A 22387-nucleotide genomic window follows, 5' to 3' on the forward strand; every position below is an offset into this window, starting at 1 on the left:
GTCCTTGCGTGCTCTACCTTTTAAAACTAACTCTTCCATCTATCACAAGGGAGCCAAGCTCATTCCGCAAGGATGAGTCTTGACCTGCAGACACGTAGTCAGACTGTTTAAGTATTTATACACATTGAAATAGCAAAATGTTCTGAGGAATTAATTTATGACATTTTGTGGTTATCTACTGGATCCCTGCCAGCATTAAAAGTTTGCTGCCTGGGATACTGCTGACTGTGACAGATTAAAATTGAGTTTGTTCCTTTATTCATTAAGTAATATTTACTAAATATTTCCTATGGGTTGGGCACTGTTCCAGGGAAAGGAATATAGAACGGACCAAAAGAGATCCCATTCCTGCCCTCATGCTATTACATACATCCTACTGGACAGAAGAAAAAATACTATATACACAATAATGTGGGCAAGAGAAAATTAGTTCAAAAATAAATTTAATATGTGTATGTGTATATATACATGTGTGATGGTACTAAGCAGTAAAGGTTAAACAGCAGGTTAGGGGATGTTGGGAGTGGTAGGACTGGTTATTTTCTGTTTTATTTAGGGTGGTCACAGAAGGCCTCTCTGATAAAATGGCATTTTGAGCAGAGCCCTGAAGGAAATGAGGAAGCAAGTTATGTGGATATCTGGAAGAAGAGTATTTCTGGAGACAGCACAGAGTTTCAGGCTATTTTAAGATATAAAGTAGCCACTAAGAGACCCCCACCCCCAAGCTATGGAGAAGTAGATTATTCAAAGGGGGCTAGGTGCAGAGATACATTTGCATCATTTGGAGTTGGTGGAAAGATTCGTCTTCTAGGCACTGTCACTGCCTCCTGGACTTGGGCTGGTTGGAGTCTCAGACTGAGGCCTGCTAATGGTTAGTGCTCAAAAGGACCAACAGAGTACTTCAAGTCTTGTTGGGCTATCTCACAAATATCTGCTGTAGGATGCAATGGAAAATGAGTAAGAAAATAGAGATAAAATAGTTCCAACGTCACTCACTACCAAAAGAAACCCAAAATAATCATATAAAAACTGTAAAAACACAATTATTTGAATTAACTATAGTGACTGCCCATTAGGAACAAAAGGGTTAAAACTCTTTTTTTTGGTACCAGGGATCGAACTCGGGTCCTTGTGCTTGCGCAGCAGGCCAGCAGGCGGTGAAACCACTGAGTTAAATCCCCGGCCATAAAGGGTTAAAACTCTTAACAAAAAAACTCCAGTTAAAGATACACCCTAAAGACTTCCAGTTCCTGCTCCAGGTAGAAGGAGTCATAAGACAGCAACAAATCTTTTGAGGTAAGGTCCATTCATTCCTTCCAATGAGTACTGACTCACTCTCTAAAAGACAGACCTCTTTTCCTTTTCACCTTCTTATCTAAAGCTGAAGGCCTCTGGTAAGCCAAAGAAAAGGATCTTGTCAAAACTGCAACATAATTTTAAACACAATACAGGTGCTCCAAGGTGCTAACTGATGCTTCTTCCATATCCCCAAACCCTTACCAAACCCCCTATCTTTCACCCTGACTGCCTGATTCTTCTCTTGGAAACTCACTGTGCCCCTTAGCAGTATAACCATCTAAATAAATTCTTGTCTTTCCTATAGTCTTTTCCTGTTGGTAAATTCTTCTTACCACCTGCTTCACTTGCCCCAAGGCACTCATGTGGCATTAACCATAAAATTAAACTTCACCTCCAGTGGTAGAAACAGAAGTATGATTTCTCTCCTCTTTTTTCCTTTTTAAGATGATATCTGACTTTAAACAGTATCTGCACGTTCCTACCTAGGGAATCTGATGTTTTGAGTCTAAAGGTGACCTAAAGTACAGCAACAGGCTTCTGGTGTAGATAACAGAAAGGTTTGGCCCCAGATAGCCCTCTCTAAATAGCCAAGCTATAGAAACATTAGAAAAAATGGTTATCCAACATTCCTGTTTAACATTTTCATTCCCTTTTGAGAAGTAGGACTTCTACAATCAAATTTCACATTTAAAATGTCCCTGTGAAAAAACCTACAGATTACTATTCAGATTTAGAAAAGGCTAACAAACTAAAAACTAAATATGTGAGGTGATATAAAATTGTGGCCAAATGAATATGAAGGGATATCAATATGAATAATTCATTTACCTTTTTTAGATTTTCAAGTTTATTTTATTCTAAATTGGGAGGGGTAAACCACAAATTAAAAACTCACTTCATATAAGTCTTCCCAATGTATCTTAACTGAGAAAAGCAGGAAGGGCTCTAAAAATGGCAGAAAGAATGTTTTAAATACTCTGTTATCTAGGCAACTGAGTACCTAATTTACCAAAATGCTCTGAATTGAGGGAGAAGACACAAAGATTACTTCAGATCAGAGAGTATACATACTTAATTTTAATTTGGCTTTGTGGGCAAGATGGGTGATATCAATGCAAAAATGGGCATGGATTGTTGCGTGGATCCACATTACCCACAGTCCCTCCCAGCTGGCCACAGAAAACTGCCAGCCACACTCTGACCCACTGCACTGTTCATTCTGTGGTTCAAAATGGCAACCTGTTTACTGACCTGAGTGCATTCTAGATATTTTAAGTAGAATTAACCTGAAGCCAAAGCATGCTGGGTTTTTATTTCATCCAGTGTCAGTATGAAGATAAGAACTTGCTCAAGCAAGTTCAACAAAGGCTCCTTCTCAATAGATTTTAAGAAGGCCTCTCCATGACCACCATCTATAACACTGAAAAAAAAAAATCACTGCATTGTCACTGTCACTTTCTGACTTGTCCAAATATCTATCCTGTCAATCCATTAATCTTTATAGAAAAACAGCTGTTCAACTACTACTCTACTTTTTGTACTGTTGTAATGCTCAGCACCCCGTGCAAAAACTCCTGCCCCTTTCTTCATCTCTCAAATTATGTATGTTCTCTAAAAAAAAAAAAAAAACAACAAACCAAAGAAAGGACTAATTTGGAATACAGATAATTGCCTACTATTTATAAATTTTGTAGGGCTTAGAAATATGGCTATAAACAAAAGGGACAACCCATTCATCTCACATGCTCTCGGAATAAATCAGAATATGTCTCAACAGCCTTTTTTTGGGTACTAGGGATTGAACTCATGACCTTGTGTTTATGAGGCAGGGGAGGTGCCACTGAGCTAAATCCCTGGCCCTCATCAGGCCCTTTGGTAAGAGAAAAATCTCTCGGCTGTTCTCGACAGATAGATGGACAGACTTGCATGCATGCGCATGTGTGCATGGTGTTCATGTCTGTACAACGTATGATACTCGAAAATATCTGCTGAAGGAGAGGGAAATATTTCAATCAGTTACTGTTCTCTGAGTACTGATCAACTCATAGTTCTCTCCAAAGGGTTCTTCCAGAGTAACTGATTAATTATTCTCCTGGAGATGGCATGTCTATCTAATTAATACATTGACCAGGATAGAGAAACCAGATGGCTCTGTAGCCTGAGTCAGTAACAGAAGAGAGACTGCTATTTAACATTTAAATCAAACACAGCTCTTATTTTCCTTGACCTTTTCTCAGAAGGGGAAAAAATGTAATGGAACAACTTTGTGATGTGCTGTCTAAAAAGCCATTTCTAGAAAAAGGTTTGCTAATTGGTACAAAATATACCTTTGATCGTATCATTTATAGCCAGGGTCTACCATAAATTTCACCCAAAGCAATTTAAGCAAATTTTCTTTGGAAATAGGCAAAGCCATAGATTTATTTGTAGTAAGAGAAATAAAACTCCACTGGCTCCCAATAAAAACATACAAATATGCATACCCATAAGATTACACTATTTTTGTATGTGAAGTTACATTACTCTCGTTTCTTTGGATTACTTGCCAGTTCAGCTCCATTAGACTCCTGGAATTGTTTGGTTTACTAAAATAACCAACCTTTATGGACTCTGAATAGGAAAAATTCTACTAGTAAAGAAATATTCCATAACATCAACCAATAACAAATAATCGGTAGGGAAGAAAATTGTTAAAATGTTTTAAATCACTAACTGCTGCTGCAACAAAGTAGCCTGCCTTATTTAAAGGTGAGTATTTGGCAAGACTGGTTTGGAAACCTGGATGTTTAAGTGGAGGGGACATCAATCAAATGGGTTTCAGTACCCAGCCTCCTCTCTGTGGACCTCAGTTTTGGTATGTGGAAACTAGGAATGGGGAGATGGCATCATTCACTTCAGTTCCTCTGCGAGTATACTCTTCTTTTAATCAAAGTCTATGAATTCCAAAGAAACATTTTCTTTTTTTGTACATTTTTTTCCCCCTTTTCTTACAAACTCTGATAACATCCAAAAGAGAAGACAAACCTGCTGGAAGTCATATTTCTAAGGAGGTTGGGCAGGTAGGACAGAAGAGATTCTACCTGTCCCACTTCATTAACATCTACCAGCGTTTCCCAGAGGGGCCCACAGTTTTAGCCAGGAGCTATGCATTAAACTGTCATATAATGTCACCAGATCACATCCATTTTACCTGTTCCTAAGAAGAAATCCAATTCACTTAGTATTCCTTTTCAGTTGAACAATTATAAACTAGTCCATCTCTAGCAGGCCTCACCATACTCCAACACTGTTTATACTCTCTAAGTTCTAAAACTAGCCAGTAAATGTGCTAAAAGATGATCTTATACAAAGGAAAAATCTTAATCCATGACTGACAATACCTGAGCCTCTATGCTCCAGGAGTGCCATAAACCCCTTACTAATATATGCAAAACTATGTGTATATATGCATTCAGACTTTCAAACAGATCCAGGGTTCAAAGAGTTAAAGATAACTGATTAAAAAAAAAAAAGATAACTGATTTAGGGGCTAGGGATTTAGCTCAGTGGTTCTGCTGCGTGCCTTGCAAGCGCAAGGTCCTGATTTAATAAAGGTATTTTCATTCTACTTTTCTTTATACAACAAAAAAAATCTCCTAAAATATTCACCTCCTAATCAATACATACAAGGAATTCCTCTGCCACAACATTCTGTACTCTGCTCTTCCCTAACAGCTTGCAGGAGACCATTTCACTGTTTGATCTCAGTGACACAAGTGGCAACACGCCTATGAGTGAGAGGGCACAATCAGAAGCAAGAGACTGAGTTTAGTCTTCGTTTAGGCCTGCTACTGATTAGATCAGCCATTTCAAATTACTCTGGGCCTCAGTGTCAGATCGGGATGAAGCCTGTCCAATACACCCAAAAGTCACTACGTGAATTCAAATATAATAATAGTGGAAAAGAAAGGGAAGGAGATTGAAAAAATATTAGCCTAATGTCACAAAACAAATCTAATAATGGAACTCAAGAGTAGAATTTTTCCCTGTTAAAAGTATACTTTTACTTCAGAGAAGGGAGCACACACAACATTCCAGCCCCCAAATGGGCACCATCAGGGCCATATGGAGTTGCAAAAAGAGCAAAGGTCTGACTTTACTTGGAGAGACTTACTGATGCATCCCTGCACCTCTGCACTACAGCATCAATGCAAAGGGTGAGTGCTGACACTGTCTGAGGCCAGGCTGTGTATTCAAGCCCATTTTGCTGGATTTACAGGGTACAAGTCAGCTCTTGGTGGGACATGGCAGGATGATTTTATTACCATGATTTTGGGGGCTCTGCTATCTGTCAAGTTCAAAAGAAAGGTCTGTATGAGAACCCAAATACTCCAGTGCTCAATCCTTTCAAGAAAAGTTGATTCCGTCTCCATCCCTCTTTCAGCAAGATATAGGGACTATCAGGCTTAGTCTTAGATGGGACTAAAGTAAAAACAATTTTTAAATGACCAGATTGTCCACTTCCAGGCTAACATGCCTCTAGCCTGAAAGACTAACTTCCCAGCAGCCTGAGCTGCTCTGCTGGACTCACAATCTAGGACAAGAGCCATTTAAGGAATTGTGAAAGAAAGGGAACAAAAGCCAAGTGCTGTCTTACAAATGCATGCCAGAAAGGCTAGCAGGTGGAATACTGATACAGTACTCTTTTTTTTAACCCAGTTAAAAGATTGGCTCACTGTGGGTACAGAGGGGAGTGTAAAGCTTAGAAGACAGAATGTACTCAGGCTTCAGGGAGAAAACAAAACAAAATTGAAGTATACTGCAATGTGAAAGCAAAAAGGAGAAACTCTGGGTTCAGACAGCCTCCAGAGGAAGGAATGGTGTCTTATTGCAGAATTCCTCACTACATCCTAAGGACAGAAGGTGAACTGGATTAAAAAAAAGTTGAAGGATGCACCTTGAGATCGTAACATTACGTGTCGTAACTCAAACACCCAAGTTTAAATATTGCATGGTTTCTCTTATATGAAAAACGTATTTTATATATATAAATAATGTATGAAATAAAAGACAGACAAAAGGGAAAAAAAGTAAAAGAAAAAAGGGGTACTGTAATCTAGTGTGGATAGTGTATCTAAAAGTGTACCTTGACTTAGTACAACTGACTTACATGTTTTATATGTTCTTTGGCCTATTAGTCTGATTTTCAATGTGTATATATGATAATTAACTTATAAGGTCATATAAATAAGTGAATCTGGGGCTGGGGATTTAGCTCAGTGGTTTTGCCGCCTGCTGCACAAGCGCAAGGACCCGAGTTCAATTCCCGGCACCAAAAAAAAAAAAAAAAAAAGAATCTAATGCTGGAAAATAAAAGGGAATTAAAATGTGTTATGTACATGTATCAATCCTTTAAAGTCAATGTAATCATTATGTACCGCAAACATGTACTAATAAAAGTAAAATATAAAATTTTTTTTTTTGGTACCAGGGATCGAACTTGGGACCTTGAGCTTGCAAGGCAGGCAGTGGAACCACTGAGCTAAATTCCCAGCCTAATAATTTTTAAAAATTAAAAAAAAATGTTGAAGGAAGTGGGCATGGTGGTACATCTATCTATACTCCCTGTAGAGCCAGGGGACAGTCTGAGAGACATAGTGAGAGACGCTGTCTCAAGAAGGAAAAAAACAGCTCAAATTTAGTTGTGGTTGTTTGATACCTACCCAGCCTGATGTCACTTCTGTCACCTAATTTGATGCTGTAAGTTATTAAATTTAAATAATTAAGATATTATACTAGGAATAAGGAAACCATGTATCTGTAGCCAAAAGGAGATAACACAGACGGTATGTAGGACTTTGAAAATCTCACAGGATATGTCTGGCAAAGTCATGTGAATATGTCTACCACAGCATCTGGAGCACAATAAATGCTCAGTAAACACCTGCTTTCTTATTTTAAAGGATGGAGGGTAAATAAAAGGCAGGACAGCCAGATGTGGTGGTGCAGACCTATAAACCTAGCACTCAAGAAGCTGAGGCAGGAGGATTGCCATGAGCTTATTAAGTTCAGCCTGAACTACATAGTGAGACCCTGTTTCAAAGTTGGGGGGAGTGATGCCAGGAAGGATTCAGCAGGGGCCAGGAAAAAACAATTTGTTTCCACTCATCTATGAATTAGTAACAGACCATGGAACTAAACATGAAAAGAAAAAAAACCAAAAAGCAAAAAACAAAAACCCAATGTGGTGAATGAAGCACAGAGGTTTCAAACTGGTGGCTCTAGAGCAGAATAGGTATAGTAACAGTCTGTTTTATCCATACAGTGAAAGAGGAATTTGCTGCAATCATTCAAAATAAGATGTCTGCCCATAAAGATCCACCTTCCCTTGAAGAAAACCAGAGTCCTGACAACTTGGAGGCTCACACGGCAACAATGGGCTGAAGTGAAGTAGCAGCTGTCTTACTGAGATGGGATGCAGGCTCTCCAGTTTGCCAGTTTTCAACACTCACTGTGTATTCCCAGCCCAACTCACTCACTGTGTAGTCTGCCTTGCTCCTAATGGCATCAAGTTATAACCACTATACAGTGAATGCGGTCTCTCGAGACCCCCCAAAATCTGGATTCTAGTCCTGGTTCAGCTACAATCTTGTATATGTGGTGATTTATGTACTTAATTTTTCTGAGCCTCAGGTTTCTCATCAGTAAAAGGAAAACTGCACAAAATGATCACTAATAGCTCTACGATTAGAATGCATTTACAATGGTGGCAATGAACGTGTAGAACAAAGTAGGCTCAACATATTTCATGCTTTATTCCTGAGTCCATTTTCTTGAAATGTTAATTTCAGTTTTAGGCTAATGAATTATCTAGTGAGCTTGGGATAGTCTAAAAAGGAGTATACGTCCTCTGGCACAATATCTGGATCCATTTGTGTGGTCTGACTAGTCTTTTTGTAATTAAAAGCCAGAAGACTATTTCAGATAGATGGGATCACTTACTGTTTTTGATGTCCATATTCATGCCTATTATGGAAATTCTTAGATTCCTCTCTGGGATGGTTATCTAGCCTATGACTAAATGAGTTGCAGAGCACAGAGTCTCAGGCTGCAGACATTCTCAGTGCATACACAGATGAGGTCGAACATAATGAGTGTGATGGCACGTGCTTGCACCCCAAGGTATAGTACTTGGGAGCTGAAGCAGGGGGATTGTGAATTTGAGGCTAGCCTGGACAACCCAGCAAGATCCCATGAGACAGAGAGACAGGCTGACACAGAGAGAAGGAGAGAAAGAGAAAGAGATAGAGATAGAGACAGAGAGACAGGCAGGCAGAGAAAGACAGGTAAAGACCAACATAAGGAAAGTGTAGGCTTTGGAATTTGAAAGCAGCAAAAAAGATCCTGTCAGGACTAGTCAAAAAATAAATGTAACTTGTAGTGATCATACTGAACCACGGCAACTGCTGCTTTAGCCCTGAGTGCTGAAAGTCAGAGCTTATAAATCACCTTCGAGAGAGATGTTTCAGGGCTAGGATAGTAAGTTGGGTCTCTTTTGCAGCATTTAAAACCTGCAAGCTCAGGTGAGTAGTTTTACTGTAAATCCATTATTTAATTCAGCCTTCTAAAAGCCCCTGGGAGTTGAATAGAAAAAAAAATGCTATTTATCAATCCTGATTCACAGTTAAGAGAAGCCTTAAGGCCTTAGAAAGCTAAATACCACACATTAACCAAAGCACTCAAGATTTACTTCAACAAATATTTATTGTGCTCTATTTCCTGTTCTGATATTATACAGGGGGATATGAACAGAGTTAACAGTAGCTCTGATTGGTCCAAAGTCAGAGTCAGTGCCTTTGTATCCTCCTTCATCCAAGAAAAACCACTTTTAGTGCAGTTTACTAGAGATAATATAATATCCATAAACTCTTCCCTTAGGACAAAAGTCACAAATAATTAATCAAATCTAAACTGAGAAAATCAAAAGCACTCAATGTTTTTATCAATACGTATAAACTTGAAGGCAAAACCAACTGTATCTTCAATGTATATCCCCATCACAAAATACCCTCCAGAACTCTGCCTCTGCCAATACCCCCAGTGCCAATACCCCCAGTGCTGCGGGGCAAAATGGGCAATTATAATCAAGACTAGGGAAAAGACAACCAAGGATGATATTACTGGCATCTAGTGGGGAAAGGTCAGGGTTGTTGTTTTCCAATCTACAATGCACAGGACATCCCCTATACAACAAGGGGTTATCCAACCAAAATATCAGAGTGCTAAGATTGAGAAGCTGTGGTCAAGGTGCTCCAAATTTTGGCCAGAGGCCTTTGATTTGGAATTTTTGGTTTTTGTTGTTTTAAGACAGGGTCTTGGGGCTGGAGATTTAGCTCAGTGGTTTCGCTGCCTGCTGCACAAGCACAAGAACCCGAGTTTGATCCCCGGTACCAAAAAAGAAAAAGAGAGGGTCTTGCTAATGTAGTTCAGGCTGGTCTTGAACTCACTATGTAGCCCAGGCTGGCCTAAAATCTGTGGTGATCCTCCTGCCTCAGGCTCCTGACTGTTGGAATTACAGGCAAGTGCCACCATGCCTGGCCCTTTCATCACAAGTTTCGGTGGCTAACATACCGGCTGAAAAAGCCACAACATTCAATTTCCTTCACCTCTTTTTTCTTTCCCGCAGTCCGGGTTCATGGTAATAAAGTATTACATTTACTGCATGCTCGCTATTTATTTATTTATTTATTCATTCATTCAATGCCAGGGATCAAACTCAGGATCTTGCGCTTACAAAGCAGGCGTGCTGCAACTGAGCTAAATCCCCGGTGCCCATGGTCTTTATTTTTCAATGAAATAAGACATATGATAATAGATTGACATTAAGTGGAAAAATCAACAAAAGTGAACAAGAAAAAAGGAAAGAAGAGGGAGACTGGTTGTCATTTCACAGCTATATGAAGTTAAATTAACCATTCTGCATAGCAGACAATTATTTATTCTATTGTAAATCTGATCTCATCTCTAGACGGTGATTCTTTCCACCAAAGAAACAAATTTCCTGTAATAGGACAAAGGCAACTAGGTCTTTTTCACACACTGTAGCCTCCCCAAGGAGGCATGCTCATGTATCTGAGGCCATCTAGTGGTCTCTTGTGTGGTTTTCAGCTAAGTAGGCCCCAGGACTTTCAACCTGAGTATATATCTGTATTATCTTATATATACTCTCTTATCTATAAAAAAGGAAGTTGAGGGCTGAGGATTTAGCTCAGTGGCACTGCACCTGCCTCACAAGCACAAGGTCCTGAGTTCACTCCCCGGTACAAAAAAAAGGAAGTTGAAGTAGGAAGGACATGGCAGCACACACATATAATACCAGCTACTAGAAATACGGAGGGGAGGTGAGAGGAGTGTGGAGGTGTGGGGAAGGAAGAAAAGGAAAAAAGAGTGGGTTTTTATCTTGGAAAACAAAAGAAGAGTTTCATCTATCTATATCCAACACAATTCAACAAGTGTTTATTTTGCTCCTACCACATATACTAGGCCTCAAACTACAACATTAGCTTCTAGTAACTGCAGCTTAGGGAGAAAAATTTAGCTTCTGTCTTTAAAAAGCAAGGTCTTGGAAGATTCTCAAAGAATTTTTTTTAATGTTTCTTGCCCAAAAGTAACTAAAGAGGTAGGAATTATATGTCAAAACATAACTCAGTCGGTAGGCCCAAAGATGAGGACACTGAAGATTAGCAAGAGACAAGAGTTTCTCTTTTTCTAATCTGGATATAAAATAGCAGGAAGATTCCTCATCCTTTGCCTCTTTTTTTTTTTGGTACCCGGGATTGAACTCGGGTCCGTACACTTGCACAGCAGGCAGCGAAACCACTGAGCTAAATCCCCAGCCCAGATTCCTCATCCTTGAGAATGAAGAAAAAAACTATTTGTTTATCTGAATACCAATTTTCTCTACATTTGTCTAGACTCAGCACAATTACTCAGACCTATCTAGGTGCTCACTGACACTTCAGAACTGCTAAGGCCAAGACAGACAGATGCAAGAATGTCAAGTATTAAAATAAAAAAAAAGAATGAAGGCTCATGCCAAAAAAAAAAAAAAAAAGCCAAGTATATTTTTTTAACTGCCAGCTTTAATCAACATCAGTATCTCCATATTTAATGAAACTGAGAAAAGGCTGGAAACTCAGCTTGGGTTCTTCAGTCCCAGTTGTGATGCTGGCAGTAAAAAGAAAACTCAACATCAGGCTCCTCAAACAAAGCTGCCCAACCCATTTCATCAAGAAAAAGATGTCATCCCAAGAGACTCTCCAAGATATATGTCTCTTGGATGGTACTTACGGTGTTTCATTCATCATTGTGTTTTATTTATACACACACAAAAAAATCCTGTCTCTCACTGGCAGGTTAAGGGTATGTGTCTCAAATGCACCTTCTAGCAGCCTGGTTGAAGAAATCCACTATGAATCCAGAGTACTTCAAGCTTCTCACTGTTTCCTCTCAATTTTTTTTTTTTTTGGTACCAGGGATTGAACTCAGGACCTTGCGCTTGCCAGGCAGGCACAGTGCCACTGAGCTAAATCCCTGGCCTCCCCTCAATTGTTTCTACCTGACATAGTGCTAAAGAGAAATTGAGACCAGTTCACAGACATGGGGAAGCAGGAGGCAGAAGGCATTCACCTGGTCACGATCTCCTGCGAAGCAGCAGCTTTTCATGGTGCATGAATTAAAGTAACCCTGATTGTCAAACTGGAACACAGGCAGGCGGGAGTGGATATCATACAGCACAGGAGGCAGGCGACGCCTCAGGGCCAAGAGTTGGGTCCCATTGCTGTTGAATCGAACACTCATGGCACTTTGGAGGGATAGATTGCCACCGTAGCGCAGGAGAGAACTAGAAGACAAAAAGTACAGGGGTCAGGCATGAGATAGGCTGGGTAAGGGTCTGCAAAACACACTAAATTTACTTCTTCATGTGTACTCAGGGTTTCCTGTCAGGCTCATGTTATCAAAATTTCAGCAAAAGTTTATTTCTATGCAGTAGTTAGAAGGTAATAATGATCAGAATGTCAGGCATTATGGCGCATGCCTGTAATCCCAGCATATAGGAGGTCTGCCCCATGTCTGAGGCCAGCCTGGTCTACATGGTGAGTTCAAGGCCAGGCTGGACTACATAGTGAGACCTTGTCTCAAAAACAAACAAACAAACCAACCAACCAACCAACAAACAAACCAAAATGACTCCTTGGTTACATTAAAGCAAATTACTTAAAATGTGAGGACTTCCTTTCAATCTCTAAAAAATTCCACATAAATTTACAAGGCTAATAAAACATCTTGAAAAAAGAGACACATTAAAATCATGTTATTTTTGTTTACCCAAGGAAGTGCACTCTAAAAAGATACTCACCAAGACCCTAGTGAAGGAAATCAATGTCTATTCCAACTGGCTAATCATGGATAGTATTTAAGCAAATATTTATTCACGTATTAAAGACGGAAAAACCATTAGGAAGAACAATGAATACTTCGTATTGCTTTTTCTGGGTATTTTTCAATAATCATTACATAAGCACAATAAACATTTACTTTTGAACTTTTCCTCTGCTTCATCACAACCACGGGACAAATATTTAAAGGAAATTTTATAATTTAAATGCAGAGCAAGTAGTACTAGCAAATGAAAAGGGAAGATGCTTTATTTTCCTTTACAATTCCCAAGTTTATATTTACTTTGAAATATACTTTGGTTAACACATATACTGTAATTTCATTTATCTGACTTTACTAGAGAGTGATATGTCCTGATTCACCTAACATTCTGCAGTTTCCAACATCTTTTAAAAAGTCACACAGTATGGTTCTAAATAATTTCTCTTGATGTCTCAGAAGATAGTTCCAATACTACAGGATGGCCACAAACATGAACAATTATACAATACTCACTTTAAAGGGTGTCTCTCTGTGTTTTACCTTTCTGGAAGTAAAAATTATTTTTTTTTGGAGGCAGGGGGACGGGGTCTTGTGTTGCCCAGGCTGGCCTCGAACTCACCACAATCCTCCTGTGTTAGCCTCCCTCCCAAGTGCTGGGATTACAGGCTTGGGTGCAGCAGTTAAAATTCCTGATTACATAATCACTGTATTATAGAGGAAAGACTGCTTGCTGCCTATCCCATAACCAAGTTCTCTTTTTGTATTTCAAGTTCAATTCTTGGAGCACTGAATTGCCGGTAGCAAAGTGAATTTAAGTTTGTGCATCAGGGTACTGGAAAAAGGAATGCCATGTTAGAGTTAATAACTCACAGAGACACTGTTGTTATGGAAAGGATGTGATCCCAGCAATTTTAGAGAAAAAGTTTATAAATACTAGAAATTACAGACCCAGAAATGTTCTCAGGACAAGATTCTTTTTGAAACATTTTTAAGGAAGAAGTTTTAATAGCCATTTCATCAAATGAAAACTCAGCTATATACTACCAGAAGAGAAAATCCATTTTCTTTTTTTCTGGCAGATTAAGAGAGGAAGAAAGGAGGTATCCTATGGGAAGAGGAACCCTGAAACTACAGTGCAAAAGCAACTGCCAATCTGGTATGGCCATAAAAACGCCAACTATAGTCCACCGCACCAACACCAACCATAGTCAGTCCTGTGTCCCTCATGCTTCCAGAGCAGTCTTCTCACCAAGGGGAGGAATGCTCTGGTGCTGCAGCTATGTGGTAGAGACAGGCTTCGGGAAAACAGCCTGTAATCCTCTTATAAGTAGAATGAAAGGGAAAAGAGAAGAGACAGAAAACCAACTCTAGACCTCCAGATATCGAGGAGAGGTCTGGTACCCCTGCAGTGCCCAACTAATAATCCCTGCAGAGAAACACTCTTATAATGGTACTAAACACAGGCACATTCACTCATATACAGAGAATGAACAATAAGGCCGTTAGAGTCCAGGCATTTCCTTTACAGAGTGCCCGGTCACCACAGGCATGTGGTGTTATCTAAATACTGAGCTCACAAACAATGAGAGGCTTTGAATCCAAGATCAGCATGGAGTGTGCAAATAAACCAGCAACTGTAAAACTGAGAAGGGGTGGGAGGTAGAAACAAGACTCAACAGAAAGAAATTTGGCTGGCCCTATCAGCCATCCAGAAGGGCCTCCATCAGCTCAAGCACCCAGACAGGAAACTGAGCCTCTGGCAAACACCCTTTCCATCTGTTAACAGAAACTTCCCTGGCCCACTCTTGTCAGGCCATAGAGGAGTATGCCCAGGACAAGCATGCAGGCCCATCTTATCCCCACTCAAGCTCCTTGACTCACCATTTGTAATATGGCCACAATTCAGGGAGGGCTCTATTTGTGGGATCCAAGACAGTCACTAAATTGTCTCTTCCTTATACTTTTAGACCTCTCACACAAAGAGAGTCACAGGAATCTTACTCTGAGAGGAGAAAGTGAGGTCCTTTGGCTAGGGGGAAAAGCTCTCATCAGTTTCTGCTTTAGGACAGGATGACTTATAAGGAACATGGGACATTTCGTACTTCCTGTAACAAAAATCCTAGAAGATACTAGAAATAGGTAAAAAGTGAGCAAATTCAAGGAGTCATAGTTCACCTGGTCCCATTCAAGTGTGTTTACAGTCCCAATAATCCCATTTCTTTTATATGAGTTGGAAAGGGGGAAGGCAGTTAAAGAACCTGAGCTTTCTTTTTTCTTTGATTTGTTATTATTGTTTTGTTTCTGAGATAGTCTTATGATGTTGCCTAGGCTGACCTCAAACCCCTAGGCTTAAGCAATCCTCCTGCTTCAGCCTTCTGAGTAGCTGGGGGTTCAGGGATGTGCCACCATGCCTACCGTTTGTTTTTCTAAGACTATATAACCCCCAGTTTCCAAATTTGAAGTTTATCTAAAGGAAACCAGAACTACTGAATGTTGGGCCCAAGAAAAACACAATGTGGCTGGACGTGGTGGCACACGCCTACTGTAATCCCAGCACTTCGGAGGCCGAAGCAGGAGGATTGCTGTGAGTTTGGGGCTGGTCTGGGCTACACAGAGTTCAAGGTTTTGCTACCTAGCAAAACCCTGTCTCAATAAAACACACACACAAAAGAAAAATACAGTGTGACTAAAAAAGTTTATTGTTCCCTGAACACAATTCACCACTAAGCTTTTCTGGCTTGAAAATTAATTATGAGTTCAGTACACTTGTTGAACATTCAGGCATTTAAGTCTGACTGAGGTTGGCAAAAGGGCTTGACTAAATTTCCGATAAAGATATCATCACATAATCAAAGGGCATATGTGGCCCATCCACGAAGCAAACATGGACAGCAGGTACAATAGAGTTTCTCATCTTCATCACAGAGGAACATGCCCAGAGCTAAAACATCTCTGCTTTTGATCCAGAGATCCCACAAGTCACACAGAATCAACCCAGATCTCGGCGCTATAATAGATTTCTAGGACACTCAATACTTTTCCACAGGATTAAATCAGCTCAATTCTCAGACTGCCTGGCTTATTTACAACTCTCTTTACCATGAGCTTTGGGACTCAGGCAGGAGTTTGGTAAGCAGCCATTTAACCTTCATCTCACACAGGATCAGCCCTGACCTCACAGTGTACAAAACTGGGGAGGAAGAGTTCAGTGAACAATGGTTGGCAGAAGAAAAAAGCAAGGGGAAGGAGGGAGATTGAGATGGCAGTTGCTACAGCAACCTACAGCAACAGTAATAGCACAGAGTGTGGGTGGGAAGATATGCAGGTAAATAGGCAGTCCCTGTGGCAGGAGAAGAAAGTGGGGTGGGTTCACTGAGTGTTAGATAACAAGGCCACAAATCTAGAGGAAAGAAAGGCTGGGGGAAAATATCCTATGCATAAGAGGACTGGAAAACAAAAATCATAATTTGGTACTTGCTAAGAACTCTTACTCAAAAAGTTGAAAACGAGACGGGAGGAAGGTCAAGTAGAGAACTCTTTCCTGAAACTGCTGACTGATGAGACAGGATAATACAAGACAGCTTGTTTCATACAAGAACTATTCACTGAGAATGCATCTGAAAACTAGTCTCCTCTGGTTGGCAGTAATAGGAGTGCCTCAGAACTATGGCTCTCAAATGTTTTTATAGTTATCCTTTGTAATAATTTTATACTGCATCCCAGTATATCACATTTATTTAGCATAAACTCATTTAATATTGCTCACCACCTATTATTTGCAATGCTCTGATTTTCTATTTTTTTGTATTTATTAAATATTCATGACCATCTAAAATTCATTTCATGACTCACTAGATTTTGGAAAAAGGTTGCTGCCTACTTTTTTTGCTTCTATTCTTTTGAGAGAGGGTCTTGCTTATATGGTTTAGGCTGGGGTTGAACTCATAGAGATCCACCTGTCTCAGTCTCCCCAGTGCTGGGATTATAGGTGTGTGCGCCCCCATGTCTGGCCTTGTTTCTATTTTTTTTTTTTGGTACCAGGGATTAAACTCAGGACCTTGCACTTTTGAGGCAGGTATGGTCCCACTGAGCTAAGCCCCTGGGCCATCCTTGTTTCTTTTTTTTTTGGTACCTGGGATTGAACTCGGTTCAAGCTGTTGCAAGGCAGGTGGTGTAACCACTGAGCTAAATCCCCGGCCCTTTGTTTCTATTCTTGACCCAATGCCTCAGTTTATCTTTTTTTTTGTACCGGGGATCGAACTCAGGTCCTTGCATTTGCACAGCAGGTGGTGAAACCGAGCTAAATCCCTGGTCCTCAGTTTATCTTGAGCAAAGTAGCCAGAGAGATAATGAACCATGAATCTGATTATAACAATCCTTTACTGAATACCTCCAGTGGCTTCCCATTCAACTAAATTCCTTAAAATACCAAAAAGACTCTAGACAATCCCTCCTACTCTCATGTTTCTAACTCCACTTTCTATTCTAGCACTCTCTTCTTATATTACTCTATTTCAACTGCATGGTGCCCCATTTACTGTTCCTTAAACATACCGGGCATGCTTCTGCTGGAGGGTATTCCAGCTTGTAGATTCTGCAGCTTCAATGGTTCCTCCCCAAATATGAGCATGTCTCATTTACTTTTCTCTTTATTCAAATACCCTCCAGCAGGCCTTTCCCAACATCCCAGGCAGAAATGTGACTTTCCCAATGCTCCCTGTGTTCCTTGCCACTTCACTGTCTTTTACTGCATCAATCACCAACCTACATACCTTGTCTTTTTACATAATTGTCTTTTCCCACTATTAGCTTTTATATCTTTTCTTTGAGTATTCCAAGTGCTTAAACAGTGCCAAGTACATAATAGGGATTTAATAAATAGCTGTTGAACGAATGATCTAATAGATAATGAGTAAGTTTTGAAAAACTCTTAGAACACTAGAAAAAGAAAGAAAAAGACTCCACTAAAGTTCACATGGCTCTCACATTTGTCTGCTCATAAAACCCAATCTAGAGACAAGTAGCAGAGCAGCATAATTTTTTTAAAACAGTGCTGCAGGTTGAACTCAGGGCCTTCACACTGAGCTATATCCCCAGGCCTTTTATTTTGAGAAAAGGTGTAGCTAAGTGGCTAATTTTTCCAGGCTAGGCTCAAACTCACTACCCTTCTGCTTCAGCCTCCCAGAGTGCTGTGAATACAGGCGTGTGGCACTATGCCCGGGAGTCCTCTTCTCATAGGCACAGAACCATGACCTATGAAAGTGATCTGCCCATGACCATCCAGGTCTACTTTTCATGTGACACTACCATACATCCTTCAAGAGAGTTAAATCCATCCATTTGCTAATCATAATAAGTAGCCAACAAAAAGAAAGCTTTTAATAGATCAACAGGTGTTTTAATTACATCATGGACCTTAAGGCAAGTTTCTAATATTTGCAGAGAAGTTCAAAAGGAAAATTAATAGTTTTTAAGAAGCCAATTACAAATTTTAAAAAAATAGTCATCTATCTGGTTTCAAACAATGACCAATGAATTCTGCAGGTACTGAATAGATGTCCTACCCAAAATATTTAACAACAGTGAAGAAGCCAGACATGGTGGCACATGCCTATAATCCCAGCACTCAGGAGGCTGAGGCAGGAGGATTGCCAAGAGTTGGGAGGCTAGCCTAGACTATACAGTAAGATCCTGTCTCAAAAAACAAAAACTCAGGCCCGGGATTTAGCTCAGTGGTTTCACCACCTGCTGTGCAAGTGCAAGGACCTGAGTTCAATCCCCGGTACCCACCCCCCAAAAAAACCCAACAAAAACAAAAATTTAAAACAACAAAAAGCTGGGAATGGTGGAACACACCTATAATTCCAAACTCAGAAGACTGAGAGAGGAGGATTGCAGTGTGTTCAAGGCTAGCCTGGGCTACACAATGAGCTCAAGGCCAGCTTGGACTACACAGTGACAATCTGTCTCAAAAAAAACGCCCCCAAAACCAAAAAACCCAACATATAGATTGATGGATGTACTGAGTGAGAATAAGATATATTAACTATAAAATTTAGTTATTTTGGGCCAGGGATGTAGCTCAGTGGCACCGTGCCTGCTTGGCAAGTGCAAGGTCCTGAGTTCAATCCCTGGTACTGCCAAAAAAAGAGAATTTAGGTTATTTTTCTCACAGATTTCATTTTATTTCCCAAGTTTTTCTACAATAAACATGAATTTCTAAAATAAATTTATTTCAAAATACCTTTTTATTCATTACCCCCTCTTTAAAAAGCTATTTCTCTTACTTTCTTGTTGCTGAGACAAAATACCTGATACCCACAAAATAAAGGAGGAAAGGTTTATTTTAACTTACAGTTTATAGAGGTCTCAGTCTATAGCTAGCTCCAAAGCACACTAGCATGGCAGAAGGGCATGGCAGGTAGGAAACACTGAGCCTTCCTTTTTCTTTCCCTTTTTATTCCATCCAGGTTACACACCAATTGGTTGATGCCACCCACATCCAGGGTGAGTCTTCTCTTGAGTAAATTCATCATACACACTCAAAACTAATCAGTGGGCTAATCCAATACCACACACCTATGATCCATTATCACACACCCATGATCCAATCACTCCCAAAAGCCTCACTGATGAGTACATGAGGCTTTGGGGATGAAAGATAACTTTGAGAAAAGTATGAGAACAGAAAATCTAAATAGTTTTTTAAGGGAAACCTCATATAATAAACTGCCCAACAGGATTCTGGTACAAATACTATTTCTGAAATTAAGTTATTTCAAATCCATATAACAACAAATATTCTCACAGGGCCAAAAATTTTACTGTCTCTCATGTCCTTCTCAATGCGATAAAATCACATTCCTCCTTTAATAGGTTTCTAAATGCTAAACAGGCCTCCTTTCAGTAGCATTCAACAGTCATCAGGCTAGGTCTGAAATAACAGATATTTTTCTGTAAATCCAATTATAAATAACTGGCAAAATTACATGATCAAAATAGACAAGAGATTAAAAACATAATGTATTTTATGCAGAACTAAAAATCATTAGCAATGTTCTCAGAAAGTTTTATATACATGAATGAATTTTGGGTAAATGAAGCCATGGTTATTATTGAGAGCATATGAAAAAAATCCTATCTTAAAACATTTAACTTATAATAGATAAAATGTTAAGTGGTTAAACCTGGGATCACAAAAACAAAACTTAAACTATAAAGGAATTACCAAAGTAATTTTATCAAGATAGGCTTGAAGAAGCAATAAGTGCTTCATGAAATTTAATTTCTAAAATGTTTTCATGTAGGGCCAGGGATTTAGCTCAGTAGTTTCGCCGCCTGCTGCGCAAGCGCAAGGACAAGAGTTCGATCCCTGGTACCAAAAAAAAAAAAAAGTTTTCATGCACATTGTAGCATGTAATTCTTATGATGCTCCTATAAATTAGATGACATGTATATGTGTGGCGCTAACAGCATCTTTCTTTCACGATGGAGACCAAGGTCCTGGGTGATTATGTTACTGAACAGACAATCAAAAAGCACTGGAAATAGGATAAGCAATTTTTTTCCTGCTTCTTGATTTAGTAAGATTTCACAGAATACATTGTGGGGACATACTGGATGTATTACAGCACCAAGCAAAGAGAACAGCATCAGATTGTAACACATCAGGCCAAAAGGATTCATCTAAGTCATTTACTTTACATCCTTCCATAAAATTAAGTCAGTCACTGGTTCAAGTACAGATTTATTAGAACATTTATCGAATAAGTACTAACTATTCTAGGCACTGTGCCAGGCAAATTGATTCAAAGATGAAATAAGATGAATAAAACACCTTCAGTGACTAGTGAAAGACAATGTAATGTTATACTACCATAACATTAACAGTGGAAGGGGGAGACAAGCTATGAGAGGATGTAGGAAGAATTAGTACCTTCCATGGAGTGGGAATAGTCATGAAAGACTTCCTGGAAGAACAACCTAAGATGAATCTTGAGTCAAACAGTTGACTCAAAAAAATCTTTTTATTTTTTTTAAACAGGTCTTGCTAATAAGTTGCCCAGGTTGACCTTGAACTTGCAGTCCTCCTCCCTTAGTCTACGTAGTTGGGATTACAGGTGTGCACCACTGAGTCCTGCTCAGAGTCTTTTTTGTTTTGTTTGGTTTTTTTAAGACAGAGTATCACCATATAGTTCAGGCTAGCCTTGAACTCACTATGTGGCCTAGCCTGGTCTTGAATTCACAGTGATCCTCCGGCCTCAGACTCCTGAGTGCTCAGCTTACAAGCACGCACCACCACACCCAGCTCAAACTCTTAACTAGCAAAATAAATAAATCTGGTTATATTAATATACAGATTAATTCCAACACACACCAATGAATAAATTGTAAATGATTGTATCATAGTATATCTTTTGTGTGTAACACATATAGAAAAAAAAAATCATGAATTTTTTATGGGTACATGAATAAGCATATAAAAGCCAAAAAAAAAAAAAAAAAGTTCTAGAGGGTGGGGGATTTATGCCAGTGGTTCTGCCACCTGCCCGGCAAGGACCTGAGGAGTTCGATCCCCAGTACCAAAATAAATAAATAAATAAACAAATAAATAAAAAGTTCTAGCAACATATATTATATACCTGTTACCCTCAGGGGAAGGGTCAAAAGAATAGGACTGGAAGAAGTAGTCAAAAGGACTTTCGCTTAATTGATTTTAAAAGGAAACTGTTATTATATATTACTTGTATTTTTTAAACATTTTATTTTGAAATAATTAGATTCAGAGGAAAATGTAAAAAATATGTAATAAGGTCCTTTGCACCCTTCATCCAGATTCTCCTAATGTTACCATCTTGCCTAACTACAGTATAATGTCGAACCAGGAAATATACTTTGCTATAATCCAGAAAGCTTATTTAGATTTAATTAGTTATATATGCACTTGTGTGTTGTGTGTCTGTGTGTACACAATTGTATCAGATGTGTGGTTTCATGTAGCTATCACAATTAAGATGCTTACCTGTACCACCACACCATTCCCTTATGCTACCTTTCTTCAACTTTCATCCCTAGCTCCTGGAAACCACACATTTGTTCTCATCTTTTTGTTTTGTTTTGAGACAGAGTCTTGCTATATAATCCAGGCCATTCTTGAACTCACTATGTAGGCCAGGCTGGCCTCAAACTCACCATCCTCCTGCCTCAACCTCCTAACTGTTGGGATTACAGGTGTATACCACTATGGCCTGCTTGTTCGGTTCTTTATATTATTACATGAATATTCCATTAATGGAATCAAGCAGCATGCTTCCTTTTGAAACTAGCTTTTCTTATTCAATTAGAGTTTATACAAGTTACTGCATATATCAATAGTTCCTTTTTTATACACTGAGTAGTATATCTTATGGTATGAATGTACCAAAGTTTAACTTTTCATCCTTTGAAGGAGAGTAAATCTGCTACAAACAATCCTGTACAAGTTTCTGTAGAAAAACAAATGTTCATTTTTCTTAGATAAATGACTAAGAATGCCAATTGCAAGGTCATAAGATAGTTCATCTTTTTTTATAAAGGAACACTCAGTTTTCCAGAAAGGCTATACCATTACACTTTCTCACTAGCAACATACCAGTGATTCAACTTCTCTGCATCTTCGCCAGCATTA

The 22387-nt window shown here is 39.3% G+C and overlaps 1 protein-coding gene across 3 annotated transcripts in view; it reads right to left on the bottom strand.

Moving 5' to 3' along the window:
* Dcaf5 (DDB1 and CUL4 associated factor 5) overlaps nucleotides 1-22387 on the bottom strand; it is a 109751-nt gene that overhangs the window by 24541 nt on the left and 62823 nt on the right. For all 3 annotated transcript variants that reach the window (XM_004837335.3, XM_021247316.2, XM_087195309.1), the window contains one exon: nucleotides 11968-12181. In XM_004837335.3, coding sequence (XP_004837392.1) covers nucleotides 11968-12181 — 214 coding nt within the window. The remainder of the gene's footprint in view (nucleotides 1-11967; nucleotides 12182-22387) is intronic.

The sequence above is a fragment of the Heterocephalus glaber genome, unplaced genomic scaffold (genome assembly GCF_053883595.1).
Source record: "Heterocephalus glaber isolate CG9 unplaced genomic scaffold, H.glaber_assembly_v1.0 deba00001608, whole genome shotgun sequence".
Classification (NCBI taxonomy): Eukaryota; Metazoa; Chordata; class Mammalia; order Rodentia; family Bathyergidae; genus Heterocephalus; species Heterocephalus glaber.